The sequence below is a fragment of the Haliotis rufescens genome, unplaced genomic scaffold, assembly GCF_023055435.1.
Source record: "Haliotis rufescens isolate VD_foot unplaced genomic scaffold, xgHalRufe1.0.p SCAF_16, whole genome shotgun sequence".
NCBI lineage: Eukaryota > Metazoa > Mollusca > Gastropoda > Lepetellida > Haliotidae > Haliotis > Haliotis rufescens.
In genome coordinates, this window is record NW_025963846.1 from 25,807,470 (window position 1) to 25,828,063 (window position 20,594).

Here is a 20,594-nt window from a genome sequence, read left to right on the forward strand (position 1 = left end):
GATTCGATTATTTACAGACCGCCGTCATATAGCTGGAATATTGCTGAGTGCGGCGTAAAACAACAAACCAACCATACAACCATAGTCACTAAAGATGGGCACTGCATAACCTGTCCAGCATGTGTAGCGTGAGTCTTACAATATGTCAAGATGTGTGTACAATGTGACGTTTACTGTGTCTTTACTACACACAACAGCTGTAGCAGTGAGTATTGATTAGGTCGTATTCAGCTCTAGGCTTGAGAGTCACGGCGTCTTCTGCAGTATTCAATGATGATATCATTTTTCAACACGTGTTGCCGTCGTCAATAATACATCGCATCGATCGTAAGTCTTTCCTCGTTTTACTTTCACTTTCCGTGTACTGCTCAACAAGATCTACAATATCAGGGATTACCGTTGTATTAGACCTTGTGACCCGTGTACGTGTTCCTTCCGATCTACAATGTCAGGTAATACCGTTGTGTTAGATCCTGTAACCCGATGTAAGTTTAGCTACTGATCTACAATGTCAGGTAATACCGTTGTGTAAGATCCTGTAACCCGATGTAAGTTTAGCTACTGATCTACAATGTCAGGTAATACTGTTGTGTAAGATCCTGTAACCCGATGTAAGTTTAGCTACTGATCTACAATGTCAGGTAATACCGTTGTGTAAGATCCTGTAACCCGATGTAAGTTTAGCTACTGATCTACAATGTCAGGTAATACCGTTGTGTAAGATCCTGTAACCCGATGAAAGTTTAGCTACTGATCTACAATGTCAGGTAATACCGTTGTGTAAGATCCTGTAACCCGATGTAAGTTTAGCTACTGATCTACAATGTCAGGTAATACCGTTGTGTTAGATCCTGTAACCCGATGTAAGTTTAGCTACGGATCTACAATGTCAGGTAATACCGTTGTGTTAGACCCTGTAACCTGTGTACGTTTACCTTCCGATCTACAATGTCAGGTAATACCGTTGTGTTAGACCCTGTAACCTGTGTACGTTTACCTTCCGATCTACAATGTCAGGTAATACCGTTGTGTTAGACCCTGTAACCTGTGTACGTTTAGCTACTGATCTACAATGTCAGGTGATACCGTTGTGTTAGACCCTGTAACCTGTGTACGTTTACCTTCCGATCTACAATGTCAGGTAATACCGTTGTGTTAGACCCTGTAACCTGTACACGTTTAGATCCTGATCTACAATGTCAGGTAATACTGTTGTGTTAGACCCTGTAACCTGTGTACGTTTACCTTCCGATCTACAATGTCAGGTAATACTGTTGTGTTAGACCCTGTAACCTGTACACGTTTAGATCCTGATCTACAATGTCAGGTAATACCGTTGTGTTAGACCCTGTAACCTGTACACGTTTAGATCCTGATCTACAATGACAGGTAATACTGTTGTGTTAGACCCTGTAACCTGTGTACGTCTAGCTACTGATCTACATTGTCAGGTGATACCGTTGTGTTAGACCCTGTAACCTGTGTACGTTTACCTTCCGATCTACAATGTCAGGTAATATCATTGTGTTAGACCCTGTAACCTGTACACGTTTAGATCCTGATCTACAATGTCACGTAATACTGTTGTGTTAGACCCTGTAACCTGTACACGTTTAGATCCTGATCTACAATGTCAGGTAATACTGTTGTGTTAGACCCTGTAACCTGTACACGTTTAGATCCTGATCTACAATGTCAGGTGATACCGTTGTGTTAGACCCTGTAACCCGTGTACGATTAGATCCTGATCTACAATGTCAGGTGATACCGTTGTGTTAGACCCTGTAACCTGTGTACGTTTACCTTACGATCTACAATGTCAGGTAATACTGTTGTGTTAGACCCTCTAGCCTGTATACGTTTTGATCCTCATCTACAATGTCAGGTAAAACTGTTGTGTTAGACACTGTAACCTGTGTACATTTAGCTTCCGATCTACAATGTCAGGTAATACTGTTGTGTTAGACAATGTAGCCTGTATACGTTTAGATCCTGATCTACAATGTCAGGTAATACTGTTGTGTTAGACACTGTAACCTGTGTACATTTAGCTACCGATCTACAATGTCAGGTAATACTGTTGTGTTAGACAATGTAGCCTGTATACGTTTAGATCCTGATCTACAATGTCAGGTAATACTGGTTGTGTTAGACCCTGTAGCCTGTATACGTTTACCCTCCGATCTACAATGTCAGGTAATACTGTTGTGTTAAACCCTGTAGCCTGTATACGTTTTGATCCTGATCTACAATGTCAGGTAATACTGTTGTGTAAGATCCTGTAACCCGATGTAAGTTTAGCTACTGATCTACAATGCCAGGTAAAACCGTTGTGTAAGATCCTGTAACCCGATGTAAGTTTAGCTACTGATCTACAATGTCAGGTAATACCGTTGTGTAAGATCCTGTAACCCGATGTAAGTTTAGCTACTGATCTACAATGTCAGGTAATACCGTTGTGTTAGATCCTGTAACCCGATGTAAGTTTAGCTACTGATCTACAATGTCAGGTAATGCCGTTGTGTAAGATCCTGTAACCCGATGTAAGTTTAGCTACTGATCTACAATACCAGGTAATACCGTTGTGTTAGACCCTGTAACCTGTATACGTTTAGATCCTGATCTACAATGTCAGGTAATACTGTTGTGTTAGACCCTGTAACCTGTGTACGTTTACCTTCCGATCTACAATGTCAGGTAATACCGTTGTGTAAGACCCTGTAACCTGTGTACGTTAAGCTACTGATCTACAATGTCAGGTGATACCGTTGTGTTAGACCCTGTAACCTGTGTACGTTTACCTTCCGATCTACAATGTCAGGTTATACCGTTGTGTTAGAACCTGTAACCTGTACACGTTTAGATCCTGATCTACAATGTCAGGTAATACTGTTGTGTTAGACCCTGTAACCTGTGTGCGTTTAGCTACTGATCTACAATGTCAGGTAATACTGTTGTGTTAGACACTGTAACCTGTGTACGTTTACCTTCCGATCTACAATGTCAGGTAATACTGTTGTGTTAGACCCTGTAACCTGTACACGTTTAGATCCTGATCTACAATGTCAGGTAATACCGTTGTGTTAGACCCTGTAACCTGTACACGTTTAGATCCTGATCTACAATGTCAGGTAATACTGTTGTGTTAGACCCTGTAACCTGTACACGTTTAGATCCTGATCTACAATGTCAGGTAATACCGTTGTGTTAGACCCTGTAACCTGTACACGTTTAGATCCTGATCTACATTGTCAGGTGATACCGTTGTGTTAGACCCTGTAACCTGTACACGTTTAGATCCTGATCTACAATGTCAGGTAATATCATTGTGTTAGACCCTGTAACCTGTACACGTTTAGATCCTGATCTACAATGTCAGGTAATATCATTGTGTTAGACCCTGTAACCTGTACACGTTTAGATCCTGATCTACAATGTCTGGTAATACTGTTGTGTTAGACCCTGTAACCTGTGTACGTTTAGCTACTGATCTACATTGTCAGGTGATACCGTTGTGTTAGACCCTGTAACCTGTACACGTTTAGATCCTGATCTACAATGTCAGGTAATATCATTGTGTTAGACCCTGTAACCTGTACACGTTTAGATCCTGATCTACAATGTCAGGTAATACCGTTGTGTTAGACCCTGTAACCTGTACACGTTTAGATCCTGATCTACAATGTCAGGTAATACCGTTGTGTTAGACCCTGTAACCTGTACACGTTTAGATCCTGATCTACAATGTCAGGTGATACTGTTGTCTTAGACCCTGTAACCCGTGTACGATTAGATCCTGATCTACAATGTCAGGTGATACCGTTGTGTTAGACCCTGTAAACTGTGTACGTTTACCTTACGATCTACAATGTCAGGTAATACTGTTGTGTTAGACCCTGTAGCCTGTATACGTTTTGATCCTGATCTACAATGTCAGGTAATACTGTTGTGTTAGACCCTGTAACCTGTGTACGTTTAGATCCTGATCTACAATGTCAGGTTATACCGTTGTGTTAGACCCTGTAGCCTGTATACGTTTACCCTCCGATCTACAATGTCAGGTGCTACTGTTGTGTTAGACCCTGTAGCCTGTATACGTTTTGATCCTGATCTACAATGTCAGGTGATACCGTTGTGTTAGACCCTGTAGCCTGTATACGTTTACCCTCCGATCTACAATGTCAGGTAATACTGTTGTGTTAAACCCTGTAACCTGTATACGTTTAGATCCTGATCTACAATGTCAGGTAATACTGTTGTGTTAGACCCTGTAGCCTGTATACGTTGAGATCTTGATCTACAATATCAGGTAATACTGTTGTGTTAGACCCTGTAACCTGTGTACGTTTAGATCCTGATCTACAATGTCAGGTTATACTGTTGTGTTAGACCCTGTAGCCTGTATACGTTTAGATCCTGATCTAAAATGTCAGGTAATACTGTTGTGTTAGACCCTGTAACCTGTGTACGTTTAGATCCTGATCTAAAATGTCAGGTAATACTCTTGTGTTAGACCCTGTAGCCTGTATACGTTTACCCTCCGATCTACAATGTCTGGTAATACTGTTGTGTTAGACCCTGTAGCCTGTATACGTTTAGATCCTGATCTACAATGTCCGGTGATACTGTTGTGTTAGACCCTGTAACCTGTAAACGTTTACCCTCCGCTCTGCAATGTCAGATAATACTGTTTTGTTAAACCCTGTAACCTGTATACGTTTAGATCCTGATCTACAATGTCAGGTAATACTGTTGTGTTAGACCCTGTAGCCTGTATACGTTTAGGTCTTGATCTACAATGTCAGGTAATACTGTTGTGTTAGACCATGTAGCCTGTATACGTTTGTCCTCCGATCTACAATGTCAGGTAATACTGTTGTGTTAGACCCTGTAACCTGTATACGTTTTGATCCTGATCTAAAATGTCAGGTAATTCTGTTGTGTTAGACCCTGTAACCTGTGAACGTTTTGATCCTGATCTACAATGTCAGGTTATACTGTTGTGTTAGACCCTGTAGCCTGTATACGTTTGTCCTCCGATCTACAATGTCAGGTAATACTGTTGTGTTAGACCCTGTAACCTGTATACGTTTTGATCCTGATCTACAATGTCAGGTAATTCTGTTGTGTTAGACCCTGTAACCTGTGTACGTTTAGATCCTGATCTACAATGTCAGGTTATACTGTTGTGTTAGACCCTGTAGCCTGTATACGTTTAGATCCTGATCTAAAATGTCAGGTAATACTGTTGTGTTAGACCCTGTAACCTGTGTACGTTTAGATCCTGATCTAAAATGTCAGGTAATACTCTTGTGTTAGACCCTGTAGCCTGTATACGTTTACCCTCCGATCTACAATGTCAGGTAATACTGTTGTGTTAGACCCTGTAGCCTGTATACGTTTAGATCCTGATCTACAATGTCCGGTGATACTGTTGTGTTAGACCCTGTAACCTGTAAACGTTTACCCTCCGCTCTGCAATGTCAGATAATACTGTTTTGTTAAACCCTGTAACCTGTATACGTTTAGATCCTGATCTACAATGTCAGGTAATACTGTTGTGTTAGACCCTGTAGCCTGTATACGTTTAGATCTTGATCTACAATGTCAGGTAATACTGTTGTGTTAGACCCTGTAGCCTGTATACGTTTAGATCTTGATCTACAATGTCAGGTAATACTGTTGTGTTAGACCATGTAGCCTGTATACGTTTGTCCTCCGATCTACAATGTCAGGTAATACTGTTGTGTTAGACCCTGTAACCTGTATACGTTTTGATCCTGATCTACAATGTCAGGTAATTCTGTTGTGTTAGACCCTGTAACCTGTGTACGTTTAGATCCTGATCTACAATGTCAGGTGCTACTGTTGTGTTAGACCCTGTAGCCTGTATACGTTTTGATCCTGATCTACAATGTCAGGTGATACCGTTGTGTTAGACCCTGTAGCCTGTATACGTTTACCCTCCGATCTACAATGTCAGGTGCTACTGTTCTGTTAGACCCTGTAGCCTGTATACGTTTACCCTCCGATCTACAATGTCAGGTAATACTGTTGTCTTAGACCCTGTAACCTGTATACGTTTTGATCCTGATCTACAATGTCAGGTGCTACTGTTGTGTTAGACCCTGTAGCCTGTATACGTTTTGATCCTGATCTACAATGTCAGGTGATACCGTTGTGTTAGACCCTCTAGATTTTATACGTTTACCCTCCGATCTACAATGTCAGGTGCTACCGTTGTGTTAGACCCTGTAGCTTGTATAAGTTTACCCTCCGATCTACAATGTCAGGTGCTACCGTTGTGTTAGACCCTGTAGCCTGTATACGTTTTGATCCTGATCTACAATGTCAGGTGATACCGTTGTGTTAGACCCTGTAGCCTGTATACGTTTACCCTTCGATCTACAATGTCAGGTAACACTGTTGTGTTAGACCCTGTAGCCTGTATACGTTTTGATACTGATCTACAATGTCAGGTAATACTGTTGTGTTAGACGCTGCAACCTGTGTACTTTTAGCATCTGACTCGCTAAACTCTAGCATAACTCTGTAAAATATTTATTTTCGATGGTTGTTTTGGAACTTCGTCAAGGGCTATAACTCATCATCCTTGTATCCATAACTGTTCCTGAAAAAACACTTGTCGCCATAAGCTTTGGGCGGGCGGACAGAATGATATAAGGACGGACGGATGGACAGACGGAAGTCTACACTTATAGCCCGTTCCTGCTTGGTGGAAGCGAAAACACATACTCATAAGGAATCTCTCCTAAAAGTCTACCGAACGCGTCTGTCTTTAACGTGTTTATGAATCACTATCAAATAGAGATGATAGTAGGCGTGTCCGTAATTGTCATGTGACTTATTATCACATTTTCGTGATCCGCGAAGACCTTTCAACGCTTGTACCTGTATGGCTGATATGTATAAAATGGATACATGGATACTATTTAATCTTTTAATCAGCCTCTGTCATACGATATGCCATGTACATGTGACACTGATAATACACACAATGTATATATCTAAATACAACGTGTAGGCGAATCCATATTTATGAAATAATCTGGTTTGAATTGTGACAGAGTATAACCTGATATCTATCACATTGGCTGAGACCAGGTATGTTGAAAACATTAACTTTCATATATGTGTTATATATTGTCTTCGCCCATTACTGGTGTCCCCCGCCGTGATAAAACCATACTCACTCACTCACTATATATTGTCTTCAAATCATGATATATCTTACATGTGAGATGGCCAACGTTTATTATACCAATTTCTACTATTTCAATACTATTTGAACGTTTATTATCACACGAGAAGATAATGTGTAACGCCGATAACATCTTCGATTATCCAGATAATAATACATTCAAGTACGTTTATAACGGACACGCTTGTAACAAACTGACGGATAAAACGAACTAGTTTGTAGGTCCTGGCCATTTGTAAATTTTATAATATATATTTGATGGATATTAAGACACGCTTAAACCAAATAAGAGATATAGCGAACTCACTTTGTGGTTCCGTGTGTAGTCCGTCAACGGACCCGTGAAGATTCCGGGGTAGAATAGGTCTTCAGCAACACATGCTTGCCATAAAAGGTGCCTATGCTTGTCGTAAAAGGCGACTTACGGGATCGGGTGGTCAGGCTTGCTGACTTGGTTGATGCATGTCATCAATCCCAATTGCGTGGGTCGATGCTCATGATATCAATCACTGGATTGTGTTTATGTTTATAACGAACTGTTAAACTCTCAGCTGCTCACGTGCCACCGAGCAGTCTTTCAAAACCCCGCACGGATCCATGTTTGTCATGACTTCTTTCTAACTTGTAAATGCAGCGCTTCTCCTGTCCTGGTCATCATAGGGGGCAGTTTGCTATGATGAGTTGCGGCCTTCAGACATGCTCGTATCCTATGATTCGAATACCTGATTCGCCCTGAGGATATTTCTTGTTTTGACAGCACAGTAGATGTGCTCGTTGGTTTTACCAAAGTGGTAAACATCTGAGACCGGCGTCACCTCAATCTTTCCTTTCACTTCAAGTTAAAACGCTGTTATATAACTGAAATAATGTTCAAAAGCGGCGCTCACTCACCAAATCACCGTCATCCCTACACATTTTACTTTGTTCGCTCTTATATTTGTTTTATCGGTTTTACCTCTACGTGTACTAACGTAGTAAGGATGACATGGGTTATGACAATGGTGAAAGGAATTTGAAGGTCGATTGGTGAAGCTGAACGATCATCTTGAAAACTACGATCGTTCTCAGGTTAACTATATGCCCTCCAAATACATAGGGGATCATGAAATATAAATATGAAAGAGCAGCTTTGAAAATTATATGCCATTTTTAGGCCCCAAACCTAACGCCTCAACACACCTGACCATTGCGTGTGGAGCAAGCAATTCCTTCGTTCGCTTGGTTAAGGCGGTCAGTCTTGATTTTGACCCTTCAGTGACACTGGACAACGAAGGGTCACTGGACTGTACTACCGAGACAACATACTGGCGCTAACTGTTGTGCCCTGGCTGGTCCACGATTTGTCTTTCCAGACCATAACCGTTCACGTATCGTAACACAAGCAACAAACCATCAACATGATGCAATGGCCAGATATGAGATGACCTTTCCCAATAGGTTGGTTGGTTTGTTGTTTAAGAGGAGTGGACAAGACTCCCTCAAGTTGGGACATTGATTCAGACCATGCCACGATGTTTGGCCAATCGTGGGGCATGACCTATTATGGTCAACTAGTCCTTCCTTTTCTTATCAATACATGGCGTAACATGGCTGAGTCGCTCGGATGTGCCAGAATTGTTCATTTTATGTACATGATCGTGGGTTCTAATCCGACACTGGCCCAAATTATGATTTGTGCTTTGTCAGTACAATACATGTATTCGTGATTGTCACCAAATTGTAAACGTCTAAATATAAGACCATCGTCATATTTGCCCCCTTCCCCTCGACAGGCTGACACACGATGTAATACTGCAACTAAATTCAATCTCATGAAAATCAGATCTTAGTTTTCGCTGCAGCTAAACAAAGATCTGAGGACATCCCATTAGGGGTCACGTCAGAACGACCTTTCATCCGACCAATCAGAGCGTCGCTTACCAGATCATGAAAGTGACAGTTGGAATGTGATTTCTAATTATGCAACCTCGAAACTTTAACACGGGGTATTCAGAACGATAGTTACGGGCTTAACGACTGAATCCATACAATATAGACCATCTATTAGCCATTCCAGAATGTTCTTTTGTTCAGGTTTCAAATTTTTTATCGAGAATTGTGTCAAAATATGTTTCGAAGCTTTGTCGCCAATTTGAAATTAGTTCCCTTAAGCACGAGAAAGCTGCCTTCTGATTGGCTAATGTCGACTTCTTGTCAGTCCTTTCATTTGTCGGTCAAAATTCGCACAAGGTCGGTCTGACGTGACCCGTAATGGGATGTCCTCAGATCTTTGTTCAGCGGCAGCGAGAACTAAGACCTGATTTTAATGAGATTGCAACTAAATTATTCAAAGCCTTCACGCACCTTGCATAAAGTAATAAAGCCATGTGCGAATTTGTAACGAGAAATGATCAAGTATTTTCTTAATTTTGAGGCATATTTGAAAGTGATGATAGAGTCGTACGGTATCACTTTACTTTGTATTGAGCATGTGATTCCTTCCAGCTCACACCCATCTGTAAGTTATGGCAGCAAGAGAAGAACTGGTGAAGGTCATTGTAAGATGCCGCCCAATGAGCGATTCGGAACACAAAAGAGGATGTAAGCCAGTGCTCACCATTGCTGACACGGAGGGATCGTGTGTGATAACAAAGCAGGACTCGGACAGACCGGGCAGTAAACAGTTCACCTTTGACCAGGCATACTCTGGCGACACTACTACAGCACACATCTACAGCGACATCGTGTGTCCTATTGTGAAGGTCAGTGATCAGTGTGGTGGTGATTTAACAAGTGCATCTAATATAATGTTTATCTAATCATACACTGAATTGGCTGTGCCATATATGTGACTTTAATCGCTTTACATGTTAGTTATGATATGGGGTTTCAGTGTAAACTGACAAAGAAATTCTGATTTGATCACCTTGGTTAAAATCCATGCTGGTTTTGACAGAGCTAAATAATTTCCCTTTGGTTCGAACGCATGACACTGTGGTGGCTTTGGGATCCCATCGAGAGCAGCAGTGCTGTATGACACCGGGTCAACCATGTTCCAACATGCACATATGTAGCAAGTATATGTCTTCCGACAGATAGTACTCAGTTGTAAATACAAATGCAAATACAACGAACAGTTTCCAAGTTATCATTAATCACGATAGATGGTGTGGAGAAAATTAGGGGAACGTCACCAAGAATGAAGACGAATCAGGCATCGAGGTGTGAAGGTATTAGCGGTTACGGTCGTCAGTGCTCGTATCAATCAGCATTGTAACATTGTCTTTCAGAGTGTTACGGAAGGGTACAATGGTACAATCTTTGCCTATGGACAAACTGCCTCTGGAAAGACGTTTACCATGCAGGGAATATCAGAACCTACAACCCAACATGGCATCATCCCAAGGTAACATATAGACGAATGATACAGAGCGGGGAATAGTTGTGGTTAGAGTGTTGGCTCGTCACACCGAAGACCCGGGTTCAATTCCACACATGACTACGTGTACAAAGTGTGAAGCCCATTCCTTTTGTCTCCCGTCACGAAATGGTTCCAGTGGTCCTAAAGGTGGCGTAAATTTAGATCCATTTGTTTGGCTAAAGATGTTGTCATAGTAGTAAGTGTTGATAATGTTTAGACACCTTAATGTAATGTGCCAAGTATAGTTGGGATGTGTTTTATCAAGACGGCGACCACCTTGTTGTTCTAGGGCCGTGGAAGACATTTTCAAAATCGTGTCCTCCACCAAGAGTGAGCAGTGTGTTGTACACTGTTCATGCTACGAAATCTACAATGAAGAAATCAGAGATTTATTGGGGAAAAGCCTTAAAGAGAAATTGGATATTGGATCTTTCCCCAATAAGGGTTTCTATGTAAAAGGTAAGTGTCCACACTGAAAGTCTACCATGTTGATGTCAGTGATGTGTGATTAGATCTGAATTCTCTTCTGTTTCATTGTTTTGCATTATCACTGTCCTGACATTGTTAAGAGCGCCTCCGTGGTCTAGTGGTAGAGCGTCCGTCCTGAGAGCGGAAGGTCCGGGGTTCGATCCCCAGCCGCGTCATATCAAAAGACGTTAAAAGATGGTACTGGTTGTTACCCTGTCTGGCGCTCGGCATTAAGGGGTTAAAGCAAGGACTGGTCGGCTCGGAGTCAGTATACTGAGTCTGAGTGGGGTATTCATGTTAAACTGCGGCATGGTATCTCAGTGGGCTAGCACTATAAAACGGCATCAGTTCGGTCTAGTACAAGCAGCCACACACACACACACACACGTGCATGCATGTCACTATATAAGTGCAATAATTTTGGACGCGACGTTAAACCCAATTTCACCTCACCTCACCTGACATGGTTAAGACGGTCAAATATAGATTCACCTTAAAAGTCGTCATAAGAAAGAAACTACAGGGCACAAATTACCAGCAACTGGTATGTAAGAGGAACAAACGATTTTACATTCGTTACAGGGCTCATCATTGTGCAGACCAAGATGTAATATGTGTACTCGAGTACCCGATAACGGGTCGGGTAGCTTAGGACTTGAGTCCAATTTTCAGGACTCGAGTACCCGTTCAGGGGAGACAACTCTAATCGCCTTTCGTAACTCGTAAGTCACTTCAAAATGGACGACAAAACGGACACACGTTCGAATGTTTTAGGTAAGCCATGCAGGCATTTAATAAAAAACATAATACCTTAGAATAGATCAATACATGTTTGATGACCTTTTATTCGCAAAAGCATTACAAACAAGTGGGACAACATTGAACTACGGGTACCTGAGTCCGGTCGGGTATTGTCTGCCGGGTACTCGAGTTCAGTTTTCGTACCCGGTTGCAACCCTAGTGCGGGCCGAGATGTAATATGTGTACATCGCAATTATTAGCCTGCACGTCTATCAGTGATCATGAGTGTGTGTACATGGGTACAGTAGTAAAGAGAACATGCGGTCAAGAAACAGCTGAATTATTTAAGCAAATAAACGAACTGTTCATTATCCAGGTATGTATAGAGTAAATGGGCAATAGATTAATGCAAATACGGTACGAGTAGCTGTTCATAGTAGAACCCATTCATTCCTACAAATACAGGTCTCTCGAAACACCCAGTGAATACAGTGGTTCAGTGCGAGGAGCTCATGAACAAAGGCTTGAAAAGGCGTTCTACAGGTGCCACAGACATGAACAGCGAATCCTCTCGCAGCCACACCGTCTTCGCTATCAGCATCGAGACACTGGACCAGAGGACAAATGGACACATCAGAGCAGGCAAACTCAACCTCGTGGATCTGGCAGGAAGTGAAAGACAAAGCAAGACCGGTGAGTGGACGTGGCATCGGGTTATTGCAGTTACCTTTCATTTGTATTTTGTGAGTCTGCGTTGCGTACATATTGCGAAGACAACTCAATCTCGTTAGGTCAATGAAACTCCGAAGGAAGAGCGAGTGAGTATGGTTGTACATACATACATACATCAATATTCAGCAGCATTCCGGCTGGGTACACCCAAAATGGGTTTCATAAGTTGTACTCGTATTGGAATTAACCCTAAATTGTTATAGATATTATATTTAAGGCGAACAGTCTTATAGGCAACTAAATTGGAATGTGTGTTAACTCAAGCTTGGCATGTCATCGTTTCCTGATTTGTGTGATTCCATTATTTGGAGAATATTTCCGAATATTTGTGACTGTCGAGAAGACTAAAATCAACTCCCTCACTTCACTATATTTGTTCTGTATGGAATTCTATAATAGGGACCGCTGGTGTGAGGTTCAAGGAAGGCATCAAGATTAACCTCTCTCTTCACTGTCTTGGAAGAGTCATCTCAATATTAGCAGAGGGAAAGAACCAGCTTATACCGTACAGAGACTCCAAGTTGACGAAGTTGCTCCAGGACTCTCTGGGCGGGAATGCGCGGACGCTGATGGTGGCTTGTGTCTCCCCGGCTGACTACAACTATGACGAGACACTCAGCACTCTCAGGTTTGCCAGCAGTGCAAAGACCATCAAGAACAAGCCGGTCATCAATGAAGACCCTAAGGATGCACTGCTGAGAGAGTTTCAGACAGAGATACAAGAACTGAGGGCTCGACTTGCAGAGACTGGGGACAAGAATCGAATACCAGGTTTGTAAATGCAGTTTCCAATTATCACAGCCAAATAAATGCAGTTTCCGGTATCCGGATACCTTCCGGATACCTCCGGACACTTACCCAAAACGTGTACGGGTATCCGGTGGCAGATACCTTGCTGGATACCAGATCCGTATATACACGCCCTGTCGTCAGAACCAGATGTAGCATCACTCACCATTTTGTATCCATTACATGTTCCAGTCTCGTGCATACGTGAGTGCGTGCGGCTGGCTGGAGCAGGGGATAAAGGCTTAGGATGAAGGGGTGCACATCCCCGACTGAACATTTCCAGTTTTATATCAGTGATCGGGTTTAACTAACTTAGTGTGATGTTTGTTAATAAAAATGACAAAACTACCAGACGCAATTCATATAGCAATTGATTGTTCACAAAGCTTCCCCTGGTGTTTGAAAAAGCTATATCAACGCTCGTTTAAGCATTACATTTTGGTAATATTTTTGTTTGCAATGATCATATTTTCTGTCTGAAATACAGATGCCGACCTGCAAGCTTTGCTCTCACAGAAGGAAAGTGAAAAACAGGCAGCCTACTTTGAAGCGGAGAAAGCAGCAATGCAAAGGGTTAGCACTCTGTTACTACAAATAAAAATATTTATAATTTTAAAATATATTCTATATCTTCCTTCTTTATTTATATAAACAGTGCATACAACATAAATGTCAATTTGGCGTTATGTGGTATTTAGAATGAGTTGCCTTGTTAAGTTCTAAACACGAGATAAATGTCAACATGTCACATAATAATAACAGATGCATGTAATTCTGATGAAGACTCAATTTACATTTAAACGAGTACGATCTACGAAACACATCATTTGATACCCCGATTTGTTTCAGTCACTTAAACTTTTTTAAAAATGATATCTTGTAATGCTAAACTATTTATCGCGAATCTGCAATTTGCATGAGGTATTAAACGTAGCATCGTTGGCGTAAGCAGCATTGAAATAACTAGAGTACATTAGCTGTCTCAAGACAGGAAAAGGAACTTCCGTGAACTTGTTTTGCGTGGTTGGGTGGATGGACTATTGGACGGGTGATAGCGCTTGTTGCGTCTTAAACGTTTACCACTGGTAGATCCTACGAGCTCCGGTATCGCTGCAAACACGAAGGGGTCTTTAACTTACGTATGTGGTCACTGGACGAAAGAACGACGGTTGGGGACGCAAAATGCGTCGTTTTTAGGCATCGGAACTATGCTATCAAACGCCTCTCTTTTCCTGATTGACATTGACATTCCAGCTGCAGTCTCTATCAGTATGTCTATTGCTCGAGCTTTAATTGGTCAGCTGTCGCGTGTCTGATTACTCCTAGGTCTTACTGGGAGTGCTGTAATCTACCGTTCTATGCAGTCTATTTACATCCTTGCCCAAAGGTGCCGTTCATCGCGGACTGTTTATAGAAGTGCTGCAAGCTGACACACGAATTTCTCATTACAAAACGCAATAAATATTTATCTACGGTGAATTACCCAACATGGGTGAGACCACCACGAAAGTTTGAAAATAGGAACTATTTCACCTACCCCAAGCCGACAATGACAACAGTCGTTCATTCAGGTTATTGGTGTCATTAGGGTCTTTAGACACATGGAGGACAAGGTTGTTGTTTGGTTTGTTGTTTAACGCCCCACTCAGCAATATTTCAGCTATATGACGGCGGTCTGTAAATAATCGAGTCTTGACCAGACAATCCAGTAATTGATATCATGAGCATCGGTCCACGCAATTGGGATCGATGACATGCATCAACCAAGTCGGCGAGCCTGACCACCCGATCCCGTTAGTCGCCTTTAACGACAAGAATAGTCACCTTTTACGGCAAGCATGGGTTGCTGAAGACCTATTCTACCCTGGAATCTTCACGGGTCTGGAGGACAAGGCGACCTTGTTCTTTGTATGTAATCGTACCAAGACGGCGTTGGTCTGCATGGCCCAGACAAAACGTTTATTGTCGCATATGGGTCAGCTGACTATGGAAATTATCACATTAAAACATAATTTACATTATGCCTCACTGAAATGTACCGGCAAAATGATTCAGGTTATTATTGACCGTTGCATTGTTTCATTGTATGGCTGTTCTGTGTATTTACACACTCAAGTGGTATTTACTTATGTATTATATGTGTATATATTAGGAATATGAAGAAAAGATGGCAAAGATGATGAAGGAGCTTGAAGAAGCAAAGAGCAGGCAAGCAAGGCTGGAGGAGGATGTTAAAAGGATGAAGGAGTGTCCAGTCATCACCATAGGTATGCAAAAGTTAAAAGCGTCAAAATCATCTGCCAAAAGCAGAGTCGATTGTACAATTTCGACTATCTTGAGCATGTGTTTATGAATCACTATCAAATAGTGATGACACCAGGTGTTCGCGAAAAGGTGCGCCCAATCTTGTCCCACCGGTGGAACCATCACTAACACATGCAAGGGCAAGTCAAATGATAACCTAAAACGCCACAGGAAAATAATTATGATAAAAGTCAAAATATGGAATTGCATTGGACATCATTATCATCCAGTGATTGATAACATGAGCATCGATCCACGCAATTGGGATCGATGACATGCATTAACCACGTCAGCCTGACCACCCGATCCTGTTAGTCGCCTTTTACGACGAGCAGTCACCTTTTACGGCAAGCATGGGTTGCTGAAGACCTATTCTACCCCGGATCTTCACGGGCCAAAACATGCAATGAGATAAGCATGATGACGTTTGTATGGATGATACGATACTCTTGTGTCTTCTTTACATTTAAATGTAAGCGACTATACTGACATATATATATGGACTATATATACTGATGGAAAGGAATGATGGAGCAATGAGAAATTTAGGGGAATAAGCTTAACTTTAAGTACATTTGAAATAGCGCGCATAAAAGGTCAACACATGTCAGTATCAAATGTTGATATGCGTTTGTGTGCATTGATTCCAACATGTATTTGGTCGACAAGGATGGCCACCTATGATAGCATATCATTTTACTGTGTCCAAACCTCAGTGTTCCCTTGTTCATTTCATTATTCAGTATATCCGTGTCGTCATTATAGTTTACTGGTTTTATATAGTTCAGAGTAAAAGTAAGTCTTTGGTTATGATTACAGGTCCATTTCTATGTTGAAAAAAGCCTAGAATCTAAAGTACTGTTTATTTCCCGTGTCAACAACAATGAAGGGAATCATTTCGATCCGTCGTGACTTTATGAAGATAATGACGCGTACAGTTTTACGTAGAATTACTATTATGTTTGTGTTTCAAAGTCTTGTCATGTGTAACTGTGAATGCACCGTTTCCGCAAAATAAATTTTCAGTTAGATGCAGTTATAGAATTTGTAGTTGTATTGTTTTATAAGTACATATGCACACAAATAGTTAATATCTTGGGCAGTGGCTTAGCCTAGTGGTTAAAGCGTTTTCTCGTCACGCCGAAGACGCGGGTTCCATTCCCGACATGGGTACAATGTGTGAAGCCCATTTCTGGTGTCCCCCGCCGTGATATTGCTGGAATATTGCTAAAAGCTGCGTAAAACTATACTCACTCACTCACTAGTTAATGTCTTGATCAACAGCTCAGTCATTGATTAACTTTCTTCTTTCAGAAAAGGAATGTACTCCCAACGAAGAAATAATCCGAGAATTGCGCATTGTTCTCATTGGTAAGACAGGATCAGGTAAAAGTGCAACAGGGAATTCTCTGATTGGATCCAAAGCATTTGATTCCCGTGCAAGCGGAATATCTATCACAAAGGAGTCAAAATATGCAACTGCTGAATACAAAAGCAGGTCGATTCTTATTGTAGATACACCCGGAATGTTTGACACTCTGGAATCAAATGATGAGAGAAAAAGTGAGATCATGAAATGTATAGCACTCACGTCCCCTGGATTACATGCTGTGGTGTTTGTCACCCAGATTGGAAGATTTACCGAGGAAGATCAGAACACAGTTGAATACTACAAGGAATACTTTGGCGAGAATGTTGTTCACTACATGATCATTGTTTTCACCAGAAAAGACAATCTTATACACGATGGCATAGCACTTGAAGACCACCTTAGGAGAAGTTCACCAGTCTTACAACAGCTCGTCAAGGACTGTCAGGATAGATACATTGTTGTGAACAATCGTAATGAAGAGGAAAAAGAGACGTTTCGAATGAATCTCATTGACCTCATTGACCGAACGGTTGCCCATAATGGTGGAGGGTGTTACACTAATGCGATGTTTGAAGCAGCTGAACTTGCAATGAAGGTAAAAGAAGAGGAGCTCACGGAACATGTTCAGATGGAACAACAGGCTGAACTCGATGCAATGGAAAAGGCTCGGAGTGAATTGCTGATGAAGGAAAAGGAAGAGATGGAACGAAAGGCTGAAGAGCAAAGGCTTAAATGCGAAAAGGAAAAGGAGGAAATACTGCGAGAGACGGACGAGATGTTGCGTGAATTGAAACGGAATGAAGAACTGAAAGCAAGGACTTTTAAAGAGGAACAGGATCGTCAAATGAGGAGGGCTCTAGAAGAAGCGGAGAAACAGAAACAGAAGGAAGGAGAACTTAGAGCCAAACTAGAAAAGGAAGCAACAGAGAAGCAGAAACACACTGAACAGGAACTAACAGCATTAAAGGAATATTCACAGAGTGTTAGACTTCAGAAGGAACGTGATAACAAAGCAGCGCAGATTGTCAATGCTGAACGAACTGAGATTGAGAGAAAGAAAATAGAAGAACTCAATCAGAGGAAAGAAGAAGAAATGAGACTTTTGAAAGAAAAATATGATGCAGAAATGGACATGCTGGAGCAGAATGATGCACAAATTATGATCACTCTTCAGATGATTTATGAAGAGGATTATAAGGAACATGTGAGAAAGGTGGAACGAGAGGCACGATTAAGAGCAAGGAGGGAGGCAGAGAATGAAAAATCATTCCTTCAAAAGGTAATTGATAAAATAGGAGCTGTACTGTTTTGATTTCACGAGACTGTACCAACTGTCCCAAAAAACAGATAACTGTTTTAGGGGCACGTTTGATAACTGACCTGTTCCAAGTACAGTACTGTATATTGATAACAGCAGCATATGTTTGTGTTCCTTAGATGTATACTTTGTATACAGAAGACGTCTTGACATATCAACTACAGAAAAAACAGATTTCATGAGATGTATGACGTTTTTTTCTGAATGTCTCGAGACGTAATCTTTAATTCAGAGTTGTGATGATATTATTCTATATATATTTTTCTGAGAGAGTTGCTGCGCAATGCCTTATTAAAAAATACTCAGATGACGGCGATGAGTTCGGAAACAATGATGCCAATAATGAATCAAGTGAACAGAATGGATGGGTTTGGTGGCAATCTTTTAATATCATTGAGGAAACATAATTTCTTAAATCTTTTCATTTGTACACTTGCTATACAAACAGTGCCAAACAAGAGAAAAACAACGACAATATCCATTGAAGAACATAACTTCCTTTCTTTTGAGAGTGACAACCATACATGATGTTGGAAGTCTTTGGTGTGACAGAATGATTTTACCAGTCTTTTGTTATGGATCAGATGTGTGGGTTTATGAACAAGTTCAGTCTATTTTACGTGTACACATTACGTCCCTTAGAAAAGTGTCCTCTGTTAACACAAGGACAACTAAGGAAGCCATTTATGATGAGCTGGATAGACATCCCATTCATTTTACCTACATGTTTATCGTGATGAGACACACTGACATTGACATATATGCCAAGATGAATCGAGAAGCAAAACGTGGGCAACTTGAGTGAACAACATGTGTAATCTGCTGTACAACTTAGGCTTCGGTTTGGCCTAGGTAGAGCAAAGTATGGGTTGTCAACCCAATATTCTCTTCATTGTTCAACAGAAAAAGGACGATTAGTAAAATGGAAACTGGCAGCGAACTTGCATTTTTTAGACTTTCAAAATCCGCATTATAACCAGTAACAATATATGTTATGTAGCAGAAAAAATAGCTGTGTATCATACAAAGTGGTGAAAATGTTATGTTAATGTAATATAATATACTGGGCAATTTCCCAACGCGGACATTTCCCCACACAAACATTTCCCCACATGGACACTACCCCACACTGGCATTTCCCCACATGGACACTTCCCCACACAGACATTTCCCCACATGGACACTACCCCACACTGGCATTTCCCCACATGGACACTACCCCACACAGACATTTCCCCACATGGACACTACCCCACACAGACATTTCCCCACATGGACACTACCCCACACAGACATTTCCCCACATGGACAATACCCAACACAGACATTTCCCCACATGGACACTACCCCACACTGACATTTTCCCACATGAACAATACACAACACAGGCATTTCCCCACATGGACACTACCCCACACTGACATTTCCCCACATGGACAATACCCCACACTGACATTTCCCCACATGAACACTACCCCACACTGACATTTCCCCACATGGACACTACCCCACATGGACACTACCCCACACTGACATTTTCCCACATGAACAATACACAACACAGGCATTTCCCCACATGGACACTACCCCACACTGGCATTTCCCCACATGGACACTACCCCACACAGATATTTCCCCACATGGACACTACCCCACACTGACATTTCCCAACATGAACAATACACAACACAGGCATTTCCCCACATGGACACTACCCCACACAGACATTTCCCCACATGGACACTACCCCACACTGACATTTCCCAACATGAACAATACACAACACAGGCATTTCCCCACATGGACACTACCCCACACAGACATTTCCCCACATGGACACTACCCCACACTGACATTTCCCAACATGAACAATACACAACACAGGCATTTCCCCACATGGACACTACCCCACACAGACATTTCCCCACATGGACACTACCCCACACTGACATTTCCCCACATGAACAATACACAACACAGACATTTCCCCACATGGACACTACCCCACACAGACATTTCCCTACATGGACACTACCCCACACTGACATTTCCCAACATGAACAATACACAACACAGGCATTTCCCCACATGGACACTACCCCACACAGACATTTCCCCACATGGACACACCCCACACTGACATTTCCCCACATGGACAATACCCCACACAGACATTTCCCCACATGGACACACCCCACACTGACATTTCCCCACATGAACAATACACAACACAGACCTTTCCCCACAT

At 41.7% G+C, this 20,594-nt stretch overlaps 1 protein-coding gene across 1 annotated transcript; it reads left to right on the plus strand.

Moving 5' to 3' along the window:
* Positions 1-133: 133 nt before the first annotated feature.
* On the plus strand, positions 134-19,341 carry LOC124117715 (kinesin-II 95 kDa subunit-like). The gene is made up of 9 exons (XM_046479700.2): positions 134-452; positions 9,707-9,963; positions 10,492-10,607; positions 10,912-11,081; positions 12,297-12,524; positions 12,963-13,334; positions 13,840-13,925; positions 15,505-15,619; positions 16,971-19,341. The coding sequence occupies exons 2-9, from the start codon at positions 9,727-9,729 to the stop codon at positions 18,338-18,340; spliced, it is 2,694 nt and encodes an 897-aa protein (XP_046335656.2). The 5' UTR covers positions 134-452; positions 9,707-9,726; the 3' UTR covers positions 18,341-19,341.
* Positions 19,342-20,594: the final 1,253 nt, after the last annotated feature.